The sequence below is a fragment of the Chrysochloris asiatica genome, unplaced genomic scaffold (assembly GCF_000296735.1).
Source record: "Chrysochloris asiatica unplaced genomic scaffold, ChrAsi1.0 scaffold00050, whole genome shotgun sequence".
Classification (NCBI taxonomy): domain Eukaryota; kingdom Metazoa; phylum Chordata; class Mammalia; order Afrosoricida; family Chrysochloridae; genus Chrysochloris; species Chrysochloris asiatica.
Genome location: NW_006408568.1, coordinates 7,703,936 through 7,724,323, shown reverse-complemented (window position 1 = coordinate 7,724,323; position 20,388 = coordinate 7,703,936). Strand labels below are relative to the sequence as shown.

The window sequence follows — 20,388 nt, the reverse complement described above, 5'->3', positions numbered from 1 at the left end:
AAAAAAAAGAAAATATGAGGGTGAGTCAAAAAATATCTGCACTCTGGTTGTAGAATTTATTTTAATCAATTTTTTAAACATAATCTCCTTGCTTGTCAATACAATCTCCTTGTAATTCCATCTGTCAACAAGCTTTTGTAGTCCCTTATTACAAACTGTTTTAGGCTGAGCTGCAAGCCATGAATGCATCACTGTCTTCAGCTCTTCATCAGAGGTTAATCTTCATCCTTGCAGTGCTGCTTTCAGGGGCACAAACAGGAGCAAGAGCAGGACTATAGGGAGGATGCTTTAACAGCTCAAAACAAAGTTTTTGCAGGGTGTCAATGTGTGGGCAGAGGTGTGTGGATGTGTATTGTCATGCAAGATCACAATGCCTTTGGATAGCAGTCCTCTGTGTTTAATCCAAAGTTTAGGCTTCAGCTCTTCAGTGAGCATCTCACTAAAATGAGCACTGTTGATTGTTGAACCTTTTTACTGATAGTGTTCTAATATTGGCCCTTGAGAATCCCAGAAAACTGTAAGCATCAATTTTCCAGCTGATGGCTAACTTTTGAACTTTTTCTTGGTTGGCAACTGCTGTTTACTTCAGGAAACCAACCAATTTTCACATGCATATGATGTTATTGAAATTACCATGGCTTGGGTCAAGTGTACCTTAGTCCTCAAACTGATGTTTTTGTTCTTGAAAAAGGTCACATGCAGCAAATTTTCCTAATGCAATACATCATTTGATTTCTTGACTATTGCTTGAGTGTTGATGGTTGATCCAAACAAAATGAAATCTTGGACAACCTCAATCTTTTCTCCGTTTATCTTGGTGTTGTTTATTGGTCCAGTGGTGAGGGTGTTTTGGGGTTTTTGTTTTCTTTACATTGAGGTACAACCATATTGAAGGCTGTGGTCTTTGAACTTCACCAGTAAGTATTCTATTGGGTATGCCTACAATTTATGAGATCATATATATGTTTTAGAGCTGCATGGTCAAAATATGTTTTAGTGCACTATTTAAGTTTGAGTCCTGGTGTGATGCCATAGGATAAAAACAACAAGTTCTGTTTGAACCATAAGGTCGACGGTTCAAACTCACCAGTGGCTCCTCAGAAACACTATACAGGGTCGTTATGAGTGAGAACCAACTTAACGGCACTTAACAACAACAATTAAGAAAGTTTGGAGACCACTGCATTTGGAGACCTCTTCAGTAGTCCTGGTGGCACTGTGGGTTAGGTGTTGGACTGCTAAGGCCAAGGTTGGTGGTTCAAAACCACCAGCTGCTCCATAGGAGAAAGAAGAGGCTGTCTGCACCCATAAAAATTTACAATCTAAGAAACCTAAGTTGGAATCCACTGATAGCAGTTGGATTTAGGTTAAGGGCTTTTAGAGTCCAGGTCCTGGTCAGATTATCCTTTCTCCTTTCCCCAGTGTGACTTGCTGGGGTCACACTGAACACCAGAAACAGAACCCTGTGAGACCTGTGTCATCCATCCATGCACTCATCCATCCAACAGATCTCCATCCCATCATGGTAACTGTGAGGTTAGCATCCCTACTTCTGAGCTGTCCATCTTTCAAAGTCCTCTGCTTTCTCACTACTACCCTGCTTCAGATCCTTGTCACCTTGACATTCAAACAAGACCATAACGTTTGTGTGTGGGTTTTTTTTTTTAATGCTCTGTTTATTTGGAGTCCTGGTGTGGCACTGTGGGTTAATGCTCTGAACTGCAAAGTCAGTTTGAACCGCAAGGTTGGCAGTTCAAGTTCACCAGTTGCTCCTTGGAAACTCTATACAGAGTAGCTATGGGTCAGAATAGACTTGATGGCACTTAACAACAATCTGTTTTTTTTTTGTTAATCTTCAACCTTTTTACTGTTTCACTTAAATTCTTTTAAAAGTGCGTGGGATGAATTTTCTTGCTGTTCAGTGCTGTCTTTTCCTCTGTTATTCTGTGGTCTTAGTTTTGTGGCAGACTTTCCCAAATGTACTGAGTGCAAATAAAGAGTTACTTAGCAAGAGCTGAAAATATGTCTGCAGGTTTCTCCTTGGAGCAGATACGTGGGGTCAAGTGCATTTCTAGAAGTCTGCCATCTTCATTGTAAAGTTACACCTCACAGTTACTTCCAGCTGAGCTCCTTGCACCCAGAAGGGCCTTTCTTATGGGCTTTGTCTACAGGGCAAGCCCACCTCTTGGAGATCAAGACCGTAACTTTTGGGTCTCTCTGTTATAGTTCTTCCTGGACCAAATCATCACAAGCACCATTATTAATCTCCCTAAAACTGACCCAAGTAATGTTGAGTGACTGCAGACTGCTTGCAGTCTAGTCTGAACTTCTTGGCCTAACCCAGAAGCTGATACCACGTGCCCTGTATTGTGAGCCTACTTTGAAGTTAGTGGGTTTTTGAGACTAGCTTGTTGTTGTTGTTAAGTGTTGTTGAGTCAGCTCTGACTCCTAGCGACCCAGTATGGGTTTCCAAGGCTATAAATCTTTGCAGGAGCAGAAAGCCTCATCTTTCTCCCATGGAACGGCTGGTGGGCTCCAACCATGGTTCACAGTCCAGTCCAGTGCTTATCATATGCCTTAAAATCAAGTCAAAAGGAAATTATACTTCAATAAATTCTAGCCAAGGAAATGAAAAAAAAATTCAGGACCTTTGTCTAATATACATCATTGTGTGTATATAGACATCCATCCATGAATGAGTTGAGACAGCTTGTGTTTGTGGGTGTAACAGCCTGAGTGCACCTGAGCTGGCACAGCGAGGGTACAAACGGAGGGAAGGGAAGGGGGGTCAAAATGCAGCATACTTCTTCTCCTAGGATGACATGCTCCATTTGCTAAACTTTGCATCTACCCTGGGGCATGTCATACTTAGAGAAGTATGTGTGGCTACCTAAGTCTCAGAACTCCTACTGAGTTCTCAGGTGACTTTCTTTCAGAGAGAGCAAGCTTGTGCTGATGCCTGATCCAGGACAAATAGTGAATAAATGGTTGAGGATACATTTTCAAGCAGCCAAGGATGATCCTTCCCCTTTCTTCAGATGATTGTGTGAAAGTGTAAGGGAAGGGCTGATCTTCCAAGAAATTACAACATCGTATTATTTCAGAGCTCTAAGTTCCTCAAAGATTCTCTAGCCAACTGGTGGCTGTAGGATCAACTCTCTACCTCAAGTTCAATTAAACCACAAGGTTGGAGTTTCAAACTCACAAGCCGCTCCTCGGAATCCTATACAAGGTTGCTACGAGTCAGCACCTACTTAACAACAAGACAGCAACAGCCCAACGCTTTTTTGTTTTCATACTACATAATTGAGAAGGGAGTTACTCCCACTTGGTTTGCGGGGAGCTAAAAATTTTAAATTTTAAAACAGAAAATTTAAAAGCCCTAGTAAAGTGAAGGGTCTGTGAAAAGAGGAAGTCCCTCAGAGAGATCAGATTGACACAGTGGCTGCAACAATGGGTTCAAATGTAAAACAATTGTGAAGATGGTCCAGGACCAGTGAGTGTTTCTTTCTGTTGGGTTTGGGGTCGCTATGAGTCAGAACCAACTCGACAACGTTAAACAACAACAAGAAGCTCTCTCTATTCTTTCTACTGCTTCTTGGAGTCTCCCGGATAAGCCTGTGCTTTCTCTCTGGCAGCCTGGGAACTCCAACTCCAGGAGGAGCCAGCCCATCAACTTGAACCATTATGCCACCAAGAAGAGTGTGGCAGAGAGCATGCTGGATGTGGCCCTCTTTATGTCCAATGCCACGCGGCTGAAAGCAGTGCTGGAGCAAGGGCCATCCTCTTATTACTATACCACCCTCATCACTCTCATCAGCATCTCCCTGCTTCTGCAGGTGGTCATCGGAATCCTCTTGGTGGTCATTGGTGAGGAACCCAGGCCTGGGGCTGGGGCTGGAGGTGGAGCTGGGTGTCAGACTTTCCATTTCAGTGCCCCCTGGTGGGAAGAGAAGGCCCAAGTACCTCCCTTGTATTAGAAGTCGCTGGGTAGTGCAAACAATTACTAATCAAAAGGCTGGCACGTTGAACTCATTCAAAGGTAGATCAGAAGAAAGACTAGTAATTTTCTGAAAGTTACAGCCTAGAAAACCCTGGAGCAGTTTTACTCTGCCCACTCGGGGCCACCATGAGTCAGAGTCAACTCAATGTGACTAACACCAAGCTTGCTTTAGCCCTTTGCATCCACACATGCCCCAAAGATAACTCCTATACAGTGAGAGAAGGCATACCATCCTATCTCCTGGAGCCCATAGTGTGGACACCCATGATCACCTGCTGAATGACTGCCCTCACTAACCTGAGCCCACGTTCCTCAGAGCCTATTTTTTGAGCATTTATTCCCACTCATAGAAGAACCAAATCCAGATCCTGGTAAGCACTGTGTGGATGCTCAGTAAGAGCAAAAGGCATCTCAGCCCCATGACTCCAATCTCCCTTGATTTCTGGATCTCTGAGGTACCAGACTTTCTCCAGTGGATGTTGTGAGGCAAACTTCTGGCTAAGGCCCCCACCCTGACATTTATCTCCCACTTTTCCACAGCACGGCTGAACCTGAACGAGGTAGAAAAGCAGTGGCAATTAAACCAGCTCAACAATGCTACCACCACCCTGGTGTTCATCACTGTTGTCATCAACATTTTCATTACAGCCTTCGGGACACATAAGACAGGGTTCCTGGCTGCCAGGACCTCAAGAAATCCTTTCTGAACAAAGTCTGGGGCCCAGGTGAGGGAAAGGATAGGAGTCCTTGGTCAAAGGGCTCCCCAGGTGGCTTTTCTCTCACCTCAGGGAGGTTGGGGTATGAGAAATCCCTTGTCATGCAAAAGGTCTAACTATAGATATAAGACACAAGGAGGGGATCTTGGAGAAAGGACTTGGGTTGAGACTCAGAAAAGCCTGTCCCAAAGCCCCTTGTGCTCAAAAAATGGTTGAATCCCCTTCTTGGTGGTGGTATTATATGCTATGGAGTTGGTTCCAACTCACAGCCACCCTGCATAGGGTTTCCAAGGCTGTAAATCTTTATGGGAGCAGAAAACCTTATCGTTCTCCTGACGAATTGTAGTTTTGAATTGCTGACACCGAGGTTAGCAGTCCGACTCATTACCACTATGCTACCAAAGCTCTTTCACTTCCTAGATTTGGGTTTTTCTATAGCCTGGGTAGAGAGGTTGGCTGTGTATTCTGGAAAGAGGAAAGATGGAAATGTGGAGTCCTTCCTTGGCTTTGTACAGCATACTTGCTACTCAAATTGTGTTCTCTGAACCAGTAACAAACATCACCTGGGAGGCTGCTGAAAATGCAGAATCTCAGGCACCACTCCAGACCTACTGAGCTAAATCTGCATGTTCACAAGATTGCCAGGTGAATCGTGTGCACATTGAAGTATGAAGAGCATTGGGGCTGAGGCTGACCTCTCATTGTCTCTTGTTTCCCCTACAGGTACCCAGTCTAGAACTGCTTCTGCCTTCTTCCTACCTGATCGCCCAGGCTACTAGGCACTTTCCACAGTCCTTGGGAAAGGTCCTAAAAGGACAATGTAGATGCCTTTGCGCCCTTCCCACAAGCACCTGAATTAAGATGTGACACTTTGCTGGGCTAAGTGAATTCCATCTTGATGTGGAGTCCTGAGTTCAGACTGGGATCCTGCTAACCTTTCTCCCTGGTAGCATCTCATGAGCATGAGACAAATGAGAAGAATTGAGTCCTCCCAGCTTAAGAATAGTGGTTCTGATTCCACCCCATCCCTACCCTCTGCTCCAGGTCTGACTTTTCCTCTCTGTAAAATGGAATACTATCTATAAATGTTTCAGCGAATCCACTGAGTCAGTCTGTCTTCAGTAGTGAAGACCCAACCATTGGGTTGGTGTCTGAATGCCCTCCTCATCCATATCCTGGAAAAGGGAACAAACTCCAAGCTTTCAAATCACTCCCTCTCCTGTGGATCCTGCTTGGATTCAGCTTGGTTGGAACCACATGCCTTTGGCTCATATCTGCTGCATCAACTCCAGATGAGTCTGTTCTGGATTGATGCACACAGACACAATCTTTCCTGAGAATCTACTGTGAACCTACTCTAGCTTTCACACTGACACTTTCTCTTAAACATGTGTCTAAGGAATGCAAACTAACTGTGATCTTTGCCTCAACTAAAATAACCAGGAAGGTAAGTTTGTACCTGTAAAACATCCCAGGGCAGGCCCAGATCAAACAGAAAAGACTATTCAATTGTCTACTTTAGAATAAGTCACACCTTGGCTCTTGTCCACTGCATTCTCATCTAGCCTTCACCCAGGGTACATGAATCCTTTCTCAACTGAAACTACCAAGCTCGACTAACACACTGAAACAGAAAATGTCTCCTCTCCTATTTCACTATGAGCTCCTCACACAGGAATAATGTGGTCCCTGAGTAACCCATTGCTCATAGAAGGTGGGTCCCAAACAACAGTGGTAAAGGGTGGCATGGGAGGGGACTTGGCATGTCCATCATGCGCCTGACAGCTGAGAGGCAGAGATGTGATTTCTGTGACCTCTCCCACCATGGAAAGATAACAACAACAAAAAAAACAACACAACAACTCAAGAGCCATTTATTTTTTCACCTAAAAAGATGCTGTATTTAACTTTCCCTCTCACCATCCCCTTCCCACCCCAATCCAAGACATTTCCCTCAGAGTGAGGGCCATGTCAGGCCCTTCCCCTTAAGGCAAATGGTGTGGAGGTAACAAACATCAAACACAAGGCACTGGCCCAGGGACAGAGGGGTGGTGGTTGGACAGGACAAAGGCTGGGTTGGCTCATCAAAAGGTGAAATGAAGCCAGGAAGCTATTTGGGCTGTTGCAAGCTTGCCAATGCAATGTCCAAGGATGAGAGTGGTTCCAGAAGGAAACCTGGGCTCCCCATGGCCAACTGCAGCCCTGACCTCCTCCCTATGAGCTCTTTCTAGAAGGTAGCAGGCCTGAGCAGGGACCATAAAAAGCCAAGGCCCAGGGAGCTTGTATAGCATCCATCAGCTACAACTGTTTTAATTTAAAAGACTCTGTCCTTTCTGATTCCTTAGGAGGCAGGGATTCTGCCCATCCTACAGAAAGTTCTCAACTGGCTCCCTGTCCCCTTATACTAAGCTTATGCTCTTGGTGAATGAAGAGCCTACTAGGTAGACCTTTCGACTCCAAACGCTGTGGTTTGGTTTCTGTAACAGCATGAGCTTGGGCTCAACTGAGTGGCCCAAGCTGGGCCCTGTTGCACCTCACAGTCCTTCCTCACAGCACAGATGCCCTGCACTCGCCTCCCTAAACAGACACTGGAGTTCAAGTTCCAGTATCCAATGCACCATTGGTGAATTCAGCAGCAGCAGGGGAGGCAGCAGCAGCAATAGAAAAATCCCCAGCCATAAAGGCACCTGGGGATTGTTAGTGCAAGATAATTGCGGGATCATCAGGTAGGGGAACGGTAGCAGTAGACAACAAAGGTCAAGGACTGTTTTCCCTGAAACTGCTTCACTTTTCATGTCCTCCTGCCCCATTCCCCTCCACCCCCCAGCAACCCCCCCTCCCGCCTGCTCCCTTCCACTAGGAGATGATGCCCAAACCCTCTCATCCTGCCCCTACCCTACCCTACCCTACCCTACCCTGCTTCATGGTTCAGGGTTTCACCCAAACACATCCCTCTCCTTCCACCCAAGGTACATCCAGTACGTTCCTCTCAACATAAGCCCTGCTAGGTGGCTGGAGTTCTCCTGCAGGAAGGCAAGTTCATAAAAGTGTTGGGCTGTGTGGACTTCTTTCTATCCTTCCCTGACTGCCTCGCTCCTTCTTCTCATCTAAGGAAAGTCCACAGATAGATCATTCCCACATCTGTGCTCCTCTCTTCTTCATCTTCTCTCCAGAGGCTGTATTTTACAGGTGAGCTGAGAAGGGAGAGGAACTTCACTTCCTTGCCTTCTTCACCTTGTCCATTCCACACACACAGCCTGGATGCCAAACACTGGTGGGTGAAGAGTCCACTGCCCACCAGTTCTTATCTCCCAACTCCGCTGCTGCACTAGCAAGATGACGTTAGTTCTGTGCTTCTGGTTAGGCTGGAGGCTAAGGTTAACGCCCTAGCTGATGGCCACCTTGCACTGGTGACCTGAGAGAGGTGTGTGCATCTCTGGAAGGCACAAGTATGGGGTGGAACTGAGAATTGTTCCCCATGGGACCAGCCCCTCTGGTTACAAATCAACTGTTAGGGTCAGGACCAAGGGACTGGACGTAAACTACACAGGAGTGGGTCTGAGGTATGCAAGTGGGAACTTAGTCTAGATGTACAACTTCATCCCTCTCTCACAGTCAATGCTAGGTCTGCAAAGGACTGAACAGTTACAGTTTTGGTTTTCTGTTAAAAAAATAAAACCCCAATAAATGATGTCCCAAAGAAGTTTCTAGTTCATGGTTCATACTCCTTGTGAGGAGTTCTGGGTGGGTGCTAGAATGCACCTTCATGGATGAAGATGGTATTGCTTAGGCGGTCTTTCCTTTCTTGGCCTCATTGCCCTGTCCTTCTCAGAGGTGGTTCCATCTCTGCCAACTGTGAGCAGACCCTCCTGACCCTCTCCCCAAGTCTTCCCTTCTGGAGGCCCCAGGATGGAGAGGGGGGCCTTGCCACCTCTGAGTGCGGGGACAGCCCCGGTGGAGTGGGGGTTTATCTCTGAGGCCTCACAGGGCCCAGCCTTTGCTTCTGCCCCTTCCGCTGCCCTTTTCCAGCAGGGAGCAGGGGCCCTGGAAGAGCAACTGCCAGTCAAGGAGCAGGAAGTAGTTGGTCCAGTGGGCCACCCCTCAGAATTATGGTGTCCTCATCTGGTGGCGGTTCCACATGCCTCGCTTGGAATGGAAGTGATGGAAGAAATTCCTGAGGGCGAGACGTTCCACTTCCAGGCCTGCTTGGAGGATCCTGAATGGGGGGAAAGGCAGCATGAGCCAAGAGAAGCAGGAGAGGCCCTTGGGAATAAGGCTGAGACCCTGAGGAACCTGTCCTTCTACATCTGCGTCAGAGCCTGTCCCTTCCTTCCTCTGTTCATTTCCCACCGGGCATAGGGAGCAGAACGGAGAGGAGTGGAAAGAGTGTGGGTTTGAATTCCAGCTTCATGACTTAGTAGCTGTGTAAGGGCCTCAGTCAGCTTATATCTACAAAGAGGATAATAATTTATATATATATATATATATATATATATATATATATATATATAGAGAGAGAGAGAGAGAGAGAGAGAGAGAGAGAGATACACACACACACACACACACGTTGTTGCTGTTGTTGGGTGTTGTCGAGCCGGTTCTGACTCATAGTGACCTGCATAGAGTTTCTGAGGCTTTTAAAATATTTGCAGGAGCAGAAAGACTCATATTTCTCCCATGGAGCAGTTAGTGGGCTTGAATCCCAGACCTTGTAGTTCTCAGTCCAATGCTTATCTTATGGAGCCACCACGTTCCCACATATACAAACACACACACATATACGTGAGGATGATGGTAAAAATAAGAGATGAGGGATTTTATATACACCAAGTGCCCAATAACTGTTTAGCTTACAAGGAACACCCTATTGTGTCTGATGGGAGCAGAAGATGAGAGCTGGAGACTTTGTCCCCAGGCCCTCTCTTTCTTCTGAGGCCAATCTGGCATGGAGAGCAAGGGTGGAGGGAATTGCTAGATCAGACTTCTAAAATTGTGCCTTCCATCTGCTTTGGGATCTACTTTGATCTAGCTTTATGACATCTGGATTATCTAACAGAAACTTCCTCTAATTTCCTCCTTTTCACCTTAAATTCTCTCAGATTGCCATCTTCCTTTTCTTTCTACCTTCTGTTGTTGTTGTTAAGTGCTGTCGAGTCAATTCCGACCCATAGCAACCCTGTATAGGGTTTCCAAGAAGCAGGTGGTCAGCTTGAACCACCAACCTTGCAGTTCAAATGACTTTGCAGTCTGACGCATTAGCCCACAGCGCCACACCAGGGTTCCTACCCTCGGGGGGTGGGGCGGGGGTGTGTGTGGATGAAAACAGGCCTGCTTTTTAAGTCTCTGACTCTCACTAGCTGTGAGATTTGGGGCAAGTATTTCATCTATTCAAAACTCAAGTTTTCTTATGTGAGAAATGGAGATGCTTACACCTACTTCACAGATGGGGGAAGTAAATGAGGTGGTGTTGCATTGTTAGGTGCCATCGAGTTGGTTCGCACTCATAGCAGCCACATGGACAACAGAATGAAACACTGCCCGGTCCTGTAGCATCCTCACAATGGTTCCTAAGTTTGAGCTCATTAGTGCAACCATGGGGTTAATCCATTTTATTGAGCTTTCTTTTTTTTGCTGACTCTCTATTTACCAAGAATGATGCCCTTCTCCAGAGACTGGTACCTCCTAATATCATGTCCAAAACACACAAGACAAAGTCTCACCATCCTTCTTCTAAAGAGCATTCCAATACAAAATTGTTCATTCTTCTGGCAGTTCATGGTATATACAGTATTTTTCACCAACACTGTAATTCAAAAGCATTGATTCTTCTTTGGTCTTCTTTATTCATTGTCCAGTTTCCACATGCATAAGAGATGACTGAAAACACCATGGTTTGAGTCAGGTACACTTTCATCTTTATTTTATTTTTAGACTTGTTTATGTCATCAATCTTGTTTTGTACTTATTTTTCAACAGAATGTTCTTTTTTTTTTCTGTACTTTAGTCTTTAGAGTGACATCTTTGTTTTGCAAAACTTTAAGAGGTCTTTTGTAGCAGATTTGTACAAAGTACTATGTTGTTTGGTAATGAGGTAATATATGTAGATTACCTGGTCACAGCAGTGAATACCTGTCTCTTGTCCAGTCTTTCAGGAAGAAGTGGTTCACTGCCTTGTCAGGATGAACCCTCCCAAGATGCTCTTGACCCTACTGTCCACTTCCTCTGGGCACTTATAGCTACCACACTTTTTTTTTTTTTTTTAATTTTTGTTTTTTCACCCCCTCTCCCTCCTTTCCCCTTTAGCTCACATCTCAAGGTGCCATCCTCTTTTCCTCCATACTACACTGTCTCTACTTCTTCACCATCTGCATGTTCCTCAAATGCCTACAACCTAATGTCACTGCTTGAACTTACTCCCTGTAAAAATACCCTGCTTGCCTGCTTGCCATTGTCTGGCAGCATGTACTATGTTCTCCTCCTTCTCTGAGGCTTTCCATATCATTGATCACTTTTTCCTCATCAAAACATCCTTCTCCCTTGGCTGCCAGGGACCCAGAACCTTCTGGATCTCTTGTTACCTTTTAATGGTCCACAGAGTTTCTTTTCTTTTGCTGGCCTCAAAATCTTTCCTGACCTTTTTGTTTATCTATGAGAGGGTTACAAAAAGTTTGTGGAAAAATGGAATTTACACAGAGTGGAATTTTTCCACAAATTTTTTGAAGTCTCTGTATTTGCATAATTTCAGCTTCTTCCTCTGGGTAGCTGTGGAGAGATGGACAGCTACTCTGGTTAGGGAAAATGTAGTCATATTCTCAGAGAATGCCTTGCTTGGTGTTGAGAACATTATCATTTATGTTTATACTGCTCAGCAGTTTTTGGTTTTGCCTTGACAGTTTACTAACTGCTTTTTCACACCTTTAATTTCCACACCAGCCCTGTGATATGGACAAAGGAAGTATCACCTCTCTGGAAAAGGACATCAGGCTTGGTAAAGTAGAGGATCAGCAAAAAAGAGGAAGACCCTCAGTGAGATGAAGGACACAGTGGCTGCAACAATGGGCTCAAACATAACGACAATTGTGAGGATGGCATAGGACCAGGTAGTATTTCCTTAAGTTGTGCATCAGGTCGCTGTGAGTCAGAACCAACTCAACAGCATCTAGTAAGTGTTAGAGCCTCTCCCAGTTCAGTTCTCTTTATGCAGCATCTGACTGACCTACATTTTAGGAATCTAAAGCCATTGCTTGTCGGATTTTGTTCCTTCCCCAAAGTCCCTGATGGGACTGAATCCCAGCCTCTCTCAGATGCCCTCCTTTCTCCAGTCACCTGTCCAGAAGCTCCCAGTCCTCTCCACCCCAGCGGTCTCGGAACTCCTTGGTGTTCATGCCCCCGATCCTGTCCAGGTCTGACTTGTAGATGCCGAGCAGTCCGAACCCGTTCACCTCCCAGTAGCCTATGGACAAACATGAAGGAAGATCAGGTGAGACCAGGCTCATGGACCAAGGAAGCATGAAGAAGCCTGGAAAGTCTGCATTCCTGCAGACTTTTCTGAAGGAGGCAGAACAGGGTAGCCCACATGTGCTGGATGAGGTCTGCTGAAACTGTGAACTGTTTCAGCTGAAAAAGACCCTTGTCTGTTTTAGGAAGATGCCCCCTAAGCTGAGGTCCATGGGCCAGCAAAAAGCAGGAGTCCTGCTAAGGATGACAAAAGGGCTAATGATGACCCTACATAGAATCTGATAACAGCAGCCACCGCTGTGTGTTGGTTTCCTTGTCTATTTCTAGAAAGAGGGGCACAGAGTCTGGCACATTATTGTTTGATAAATGAAGGGGAGGATGAAGCTGGAAATGTCTGTTGTTTCTGCTGCTGCCACCACAGCCCTAGGGGCCCTTCTCTGGTGCACTGGGGGAAAGGTGGGGGATGCTGACACTCATAGATATGACTGTGTCCAGTTCTGGGGCTAAAGGCTAAGGCCAGAAGAGGTTTTTTCCACCCTCTGGAGCCCAGGGCAGGGCTCACCTTCAGGCCACTGGGGGGTGGCCCCACAATGCAGCCTCATCACCATGGGGGCAAAGGCCATTTTGCCCTCCACACAATGCTTCCGAATGGTATCGATGACTCCAGGTGGAAAGTAGATGTGGAGGTCACAGAGGAAGATGATGCTGTGTGGGTCCTGGGGACAGAACATGGGAAGAGTCAGCAGACCCTACGGTCTATGATGGTTAGGAGACCAGGTCACTTGAGGACAATCCCCATTGGAATGACTGACAATCTTGCACAAAACAAACTGCTGGAAAGATTCTCATAGCACTGGGCTTCAGAGCACAGCTCAGAATGAGTAGATGGAACTTTAAATTGTGAATTAGGTATAAGTTTACAGAGGTCCATTTCTATTCAACAATTCATACACATTTTGTTTCATGTCATTGACTGTAATTCCCACGACGTAACATCCCGTCTCCGACTTCCTCCATTTCCTGTTTCCATTCCTCCTCTCTTAACCCTTCTGAACTTTGTCCTTGGGTAAATGCTGTCCTTTTGATCTCAAATGGTTGCTTGTTCTAAGGTGTTTGTACCTCCCTAGTGTTATTGTGCCCCTTATGGATCTATCTATTATTTGACTGGAAATTGAGCCATGGAGGTGAGTTCAGTTCTAGGCTTGAAGGGTGATAAGAGCTTTAATCTCGGGGGTTCGACTAGCCCATCAGTAAACTGGTCCTTTTTATGATGCCCCTCCACCACGACCACCCATCCATCCAGGGCCTCCTAATGTGATCCCTTTCAGAGAAGTCCACCCATTTTTTTACGGACCCCAAGTACTTTAGAAAATTGGGCAAATGCTCCATTATCATTTTCTAATTAATTTCACCCTGGTACTGGCCCTGCAGAATACAGAGAGGACCCCCATACTTTTATCCCCAAGGAGCTGACCACCTTACACAGTCCAAATTCCCCTCTACCTTGAATCACACTTCCCATGCCCCTCCCAGATCACTTACCTTCACCAGGTCTATGCCAGCCTGGAGTCCGGCTGAGCGCTCAAAGTTTCCACTTAGCTTCATGTACTGGTAGCTGAGGGAAAAGAGAGAGCAGAGTATCAACAACACAACTGTGGTGGTCCCCTGGAGGAAGACAGCAGGAACAGATGTGTTCCTGGGATGGGATTATGGACAGATGAGTTCTTTGGAGAAAGCTGGAGACTGCAATCAAGAGAGCTGGGGTGAACTGCTGTCTCTGAACCAGACCCAGCTATTCTGGGACTTGAGGAAGGAGGCAGCCCAGGTGATGCCATCCAGGCCAGGGGCCCTCCTCACCTCCGCAGCTTGGACCTCTTCAGTGCCATCTCAACATCCATGTCTTCACTGCTGTAGTCGGTGATGATGATATTGAAGTGTGGGTCACCAGTGACCTGGAAAAGCTTTTCCATGTCTCTGATGAACTGCTGCACCCAACGCGCCTGGTTCTTCACTGTCCCAGTGGGGCAGAGAAGAGCAAGAAGAAGAGGTGTGTAATGGTGAGTACCTCCACTTTTGGTCACAGCTCTAGCAACTCTGGGAACCTCTCAAAGACGCAGCACAGAGACCAAGGGCAGAGGGAGAACTCACAGCTAAAGAGGCCTCTGTATCCTGGCCCCCTGCCTCCCACCCCTCAGGCGGGACCCCATGAGACCTTGGGCTGAAGCTTGTCATCAGTTCTACTCATAGTCACTCTGCCACATTCTAACAATCAAACTCTGGGATCTGTTCACCTTATTATCATCCTTTACTGCTTGTTCAACCCCACTGCTGTTATGTGTCCCTCTTCTTGTAAGAATCAGCCAATCCTCTATTTGTACCATCCCTTCCTGTTTCCCAAGACCAGTTGTTTCAGGCAGTACAACAACCCCAGCTGATTCTCTCTCCTGACCCTGAAACCTGGTACAACAGAAAGAGCATGGCCTATGAGCCAGGATCAATTTCTAGCTCTAACACTTACTAGCCATGTAACCTTGGACAGGTTACTTTTTTTGCGTGTGAGCCTCAGTTTCTTCACCTGAAAAATGGCCTTTCTTACAAACTGTTGTGAGTACAAACCTCAGTGCTCATGACCATTATTAGGATCCCTGCTTGTGGAGCCAACGCCCACGATCAGCTTGAGGCTCACCTGGCACAATGAAATGGACCATGGCTCTGTGATTCCAGAAGAAGCCCTGGGGCCAGCACAGCTTGGGTTCTGGGGCCGGGGCATTCAGGATATGTCTCTGGTGCTTGTGTGGGCCCCAGACCAGGCCCTGCAGGTTCCGGATCTCAACCTCCTCCCCAGCTGGATCAATGCCCTGCCAGCCTCGAGTAGACACATATTCTGAAAGCCGCACCAGGCGCTGGCCTAGTTCCAGCAGCTCAAGCTCCAGGAGGTAGCGGCCCCCACGTAGCTGATCCTGCCGCTTCTCCACGTTCACAATACGCTGAAGCTGGTACTTCCTATGGCAGAAAGTGGGGGAGGAGACTTGAATAATTCCTTCCCAAAACCGTGGGTACCATGGTTTTGCCATTAGAGATGTTCAACATCTCTTTTAACAATGTACCCACTGAATCTGATGATCTCTGAAGTCTCTTACAACTCTAAGATCCTAAGTACATAAGTTGAGTGAGAGGGATCACAGTCAAGGGGCTCCTTGAGAAGTTAACCCTCAATGATGAATTAAATGCACTGTTCAAATCAAACGTTGAGTGGTTAGCTCATCAGTCGTATCCTGTTGTTATTAAGTGTTGATGAGTCGGTCTGACTCACAGTGACCCTGTACAGTGTTTCTGAGGCTTTACATCTTCTTGGGAGCAGACAACCTCATCACTGTCCTGTGGAGTGAGTGGTAGGGTTTGCAGTCCAGTGCTTATCGTATAGAGCCACCACACTCCCTTGTCAGTCATCATGGAAACACAGGTCACACACAATGAGATACCACTTCACAGACACTCCTAAATTCACTACCATCAAGTCGATTCCAACTCATAGTGACACTGTATATACGGTTTCTGAGACTATAACTCTCCAGGAACAGAAAGCCTCATCTTTCTCCTGAGGAGTGACTGATGGGTTTGAACTGTACCACTGGGGTTCCTTTCACAGCCACTAGGATGACTCTAATGAAAAAGACATGATTATAAGTGTTGGTGAGAATATGGAGAAACTTGAACAATCATACATACTGGTAAAAATATACAACGATAATGACTACTTGGGAAGAGTCTAGCAGTTCCTCAAAAGATTAAACACAGAATTACTATATGACCCAGCAATTCTACTCCTAAATATCTAACAAAGAGAACTGAGAACATGCATCCACATAAAAATTTATACATGAATGTAAGTATATTCACACAATATCATGTTTTGTATGATTCCATTGATATGAAATATTCTGAATAATAAGAAGCATAATTCAGAAAAGCCCAAAAGGGGAAACAACCCAAGTGCCCGACAACTGATGAATAGATAAAAAAATATGGCACACTCACAAAATGGGATATGGGTGCATGGTGTTTGTTATTGAGTTGATTTTCAAATCACAGCAAGCCTGCAGGACTGAGCAGAACTGCCCCATAGTGTTTCCTAGGCTGCAACTCTTTTTACAGTTGCAATTACCAGGTCTTTTCTCCTAGCTACTGGGTTTGAACCCCTTTCTTTGGGTTAGCAGTTTGCCAACGGAAGTATTCATGCATGCTACAACATGGATAAACCTTAAAAATACTAAGCTAAGTGTAAGAAGCCACACACAAAATATCACGTATTGTATGATTCCATTGATATGAAATATTCCTAATAGGTAAATCCACGGAAGTAGAAAGTGGTTGCCAGGGATTGGGGAGAGGGAAGGAAGACAGGAAGTCATTCTATGAAGGTGATAAAATGTTCTTGAATTAGAGAATGGTGATGGTTGCTAAACTTTGTGAACAAATTAAAAACCAGTGAGCTGTGTACTTTAAATGGTGAATTCTACCTTAAAAAAAAAGTGAATTGGTTGAATGAAAGAGTTAAAAAAAGAAAAGAAAGAAAGAAAGAAAGCAGGAGCCATACTTTATGCCTCAGGCCTTCTAGCCCACACTTAGAACTTTCCTCTGAATTTTTTCAGCCTTTGCTTTGTCTATTGTGTCCTTTCCTGAGTATGGGGACTTCAGAACCTTGCCTGAATGATAGAACAAACACCTGACTACACCAGATCCTCTCCAGGGCAGGAACCCCAGGGCACTTGCCCTTCTCAGGAACCTGGGTTAGATGTCAAGTTCCAGCTATTTCTACAGCTGGCAGGAACTTCCTGGCTGCCATGTGCCCCAGCCCCTGGCCCCAGGAGAGCCCTTTACCTTACCCCCGGCTCCTCTGGTTGAGCTTCTTCAAGAAGACCCGCGTGACTTCAAGAGCCTCCTGCTCTGGAAGCAGCAAGTTGCCAGATGTGTTACAGTTTAGATCAATCCAGTCTGTCCGCAGGGCTTGGAAGTCAAGGTTCCGGGCACTAAAGGTCTGATCCCAGTTTACCACTGGGTCAAACACAGGCACATATTCAAACACCTCACTCACATCTTCTTCCTCTTCCTCTTCTTCCCTCTCTTCCCCTCCTTCCACTTGTCCTTCCTGGCCTGCAGCCACCACCACCACCTCCTCCCCTCCATGCCAATCTCTTCTGGGAGCTTGAGGTTCCATTCTGTCTCCCCTTCTCTGCTCTGCAATGAATGACTCCACTTGATTCAGCCACTGGGACTGCTCTAGAGTCTTTAGAGTCTTCCTGAGGCCTTCACCAGTGGGCCCAGGTCTCTTAATTTGAGGCAGGTTCCCTGCCAGATGCCCAGGGAGCCACTGGTGAGAATGAGGAAAATCTTGACTAGACTTGGGGCTGGGTTTTCTCTCCCTTTCCTTTGGTCGCTGAGCTGGGATGTCACTGGGCTTCATTGAAGAGGAAGGTGTGGAGTTCTGCTTGGAAAAGGGTGCCAATAGGCTCTTCCGAGACTGTGCCAGGAGCCTCCGCAGGCTTCGGAGGTGGTAGTCAGTGATATCCTGTCCAGGGGTTGTGGTGGGCATCCTGGGGTTCTGGTCATTGGGGGCAGGAGTCTCCTCTGCTACATCTCCGTACTGGGAATCTTCAAGAAGGCCCTCCTCAGAACCTGCAAGATCACATCATTAACAACACCCATTCCTCATGGCAGTAGGGTTCAGCCTTTCTCCCAATAAGACACATAAGATGATCGTATGTGAGTCACACTCAGGGGTCCCAGACCTGGGATGGAATTGTGGGACCCTGGACAAATTGTTCAACCTCAATTGACCCCAGTTTCTTCATCTGCATAAAGGGAACAGTATTCCATCTCCCCTAGGGTTGCTGTGAGGTTGGGTGATAAGTGCTTCACTATAGCAAAGCTTCCCGGTGTGTCAGGGATCTGCCCAAGAAGTGCAAGGAATCTCTGCAAGAGTTCCAGATCCTCCCCAGCTGACCCCAGCATGCTGTTAAAAGTAGTGCCATTTTAAACTCTGAAGAGGAGGCTGAACATGGTTGCACTCTTGAAGTTTATCAATGTCACTGAATTGTGCATGTAGAAACTATTAAATTGGTATATGTTCTGCTGTGTATTTTCTCAACAACAACAAAAGAAAGAACATTTAAAGGAAAACTAAAATAGTACCATTTTTTACTTGGGCTTTGATGTGGAATAGGTGGGAAGTACTATTCTCTCGACTCCCTTGGTGTGTGGGGGTAGGAGGAGTTGGATTTTAAGCTCCTCAAAGGCAGGGCTGATATAGTCTGACCGTCCCCTCCCAGCCTGACCTGGAGGCCTAAATGGTCACTTTGTACCTGGCTGCTCTGGCCCTTGACTCTCAGGCTGGTCAATCTTGATGTACTCTTGAAAGTTGAACCTGCAGGAGAAAGGGAGATGGAGATTGAGCCCAGATGCCCGGCAGGCTACAGCATGAGGCCGGAAGTCATGTCCTGGACTGGGGAGGGGATATATAAGAAGAGCACAGACACCCTGGGCTGGCAGGGCACTTGTCTTCAGTCCAGGCAGCTCTCCCTGCTGCTGCAGAGCCCCTGTAAGACCACCTTCCTGCCAATTCAGTGTCACTCACCTATTCTGGTAGTAGCTGCTTTCCTGGTAGAAGCATTTGTTATGGGTCTCCATGTGGCTCAGGCGAGTATAGTCATTGGGGTAAACAAAAGACAGATGGACCTTGAAGGAGGGGAAGAAGCAGCGAGAGTAAGAGAAAGAGGGCAGGGTCTTGGTTAGAAACCCTCAGTGGGAAGCATGCAAGACTCCTAGGGACCTGCCACGGAAGAAGATTCACTTCCCTTTTATGCCTCCTGTGCTGGGCTCTCTGGACCAAAGGGAACCCCTGAGTCAAGCCCTCTAGTCCGCATGACCCTCACCTCCTTCCAGCTCTGACCTCAGGCAACTTAGACCATTCCCTGTTCCCTCTGCCATTGGATCTCCTTGACCCTCACAATCAACCTCCCTCTCCTTGTTTACTATACCGCACCTTTGTTTCCTTTCAACATAGCTCGAGGTCACCTCCTCCAAAGAACCTTCTCAATTACAGGCCTCCCATTCTCTGACCTGGCAGATGATTACTGCCTCTGATCCTCTCTCTCATCACCTCTAGATCTAGATCTATAGGGTTTCCACATGGCCTAAAGGTTCTCTAGAATTAGCAGTTGATTTTCCCCCAGGGCTTTGCCTATGGACTTAATCAATATTACCGGCTGACCAGCTGGTAAGGATAGCTGCAGGCAGCACAGGGGTATGTTGCCCTTGAAGCAGAGAGCAGGGAGCCTAAAGCCAGCTCCCCTGATACCATCACTGGGGCAGAGTTGGATATGGGAGATTCTTGAAGTAGAATGCCCCTTTCTCAGGATTTGCATGGGCAGTCCATTGGGGTCAGAGGCAACTTGTAACATAAGTGCTTCTCAAGCCAGGAGAGGCATGAGGGAGGGAATCTGCTTCATCATCTCCTATACCAGGCACAGGCAGCAAGCCCTTTCCCATTCCTGCCCCCAACTGCCCGGGTCCAAGACTTACAAACTGGAGTCCCTGGTACCGCTGCAGGGGGAGCCCATCCACCAGGTAGCTGGGCTTGTAGGGACAATCAGGCAGGACATGGCGGAGATGAGACTTGGGGATCAGAGGCACTGAAGACAATAAGAGGGATGAGGGTGACAGCCTGAAACTGAACCTGGTGTAGAGCCAGAAAGGTTCTTGGCTGCTGCATAAGGGGCACAGTCCTCTGCCCCAAGCAGGACATTGTTCTCTTCACCACCAGCAGCCGTAGTCTGATCACTGTCCATCGGCTGCAGGTGCTAAACTGAGACTGCCACCACTCTTCTGGGGCAGAAACATTCAAGAAGCACTTTAGTGGTGCAGGACTCGGAACACAGAAAGGTGTTTCAACTCACTTTGGAATAATATTATTGTTATTAGGCACCAAAGAATTGATTTTGACTCATAGTGACTTCGTGTGACAAAGAACTGCCCTGTAGGGTTTCCTAGACTGTCATCTTTACAGGAGCAGAGCACTAGGTCTTTTCATCCTTGGAGCAACTTTTGGCTAGCACTCAACCCTTGTGCCACCAGGGCCACACCCTAGTGAAGTGCCAATAACTGAACTTCCTTCCATAAGTTAATCATCCCCTCTTCTTCTTTTTTGCAGAT

The 20,388-nt window shown here is 46.6% G+C and overlaps 2 protein-coding genes across 2 annotated transcripts in view; one reads left to right on the top strand and one right to left on the bottom strand.

Annotated features, from left to right (window-relative positions):
• NINJ2 (ninjurin 2) overlaps positions 1-4,730 on the top strand; it is a 123,212-nt gene extending 118,482 nt beyond the window's left edge. Inside the window, 2 exon segments of the mRNA XM_006862775.1 lie at positions 3,639-3,870; positions 4,544-4,730. Of these exon segments, the coding sequence (XP_006862837.1) occupies positions 3,639-3,870; positions 4,544-4,710 (399 nt within the window). The 3' untranslated portion in view covers positions 4,711-4,730.
• Positions 4,731-8,826: 4,096 nt separating this feature from the next.
• Positions 8,827-20,388, bottom strand: part of B4GALNT3 (beta-1,4-N-acetyl-galactosaminyl transferase 3) — a 157,496-nt gene continuing 145,934 nt past the window's right edge. The window contains exons 11-20 of the mRNA XM_006862705.1: positions 19,759-19,868; positions 18,812-18,912; positions 18,540-18,601; positions 17,064-17,853; positions 14,864-15,180; positions 14,035-14,188; positions 13,720-13,792; positions 12,740-12,893; positions 12,046-12,172; positions 8,827-8,935 (exon numbers count right to left, since the gene is read on the bottom strand). Coding sequence (XP_006862767.1) covers positions 8,827-8,935; positions 12,046-12,172; positions 12,740-12,893; positions 13,720-13,792; positions 14,035-14,188; positions 14,864-15,180; positions 17,064-17,853; positions 18,540-18,601; positions 18,812-18,912; positions 19,759-19,868 — 1,997 coding nt within the window. The remainder of the gene's footprint in view (positions 8,936-12,045; positions 12,173-12,739; positions 12,894-13,719; positions 13,793-14,034; positions 14,189-14,863; positions 15,181-17,063; positions 17,854-18,539; positions 18,602-18,811; positions 18,913-19,758; positions 19,869-20,388) is intronic.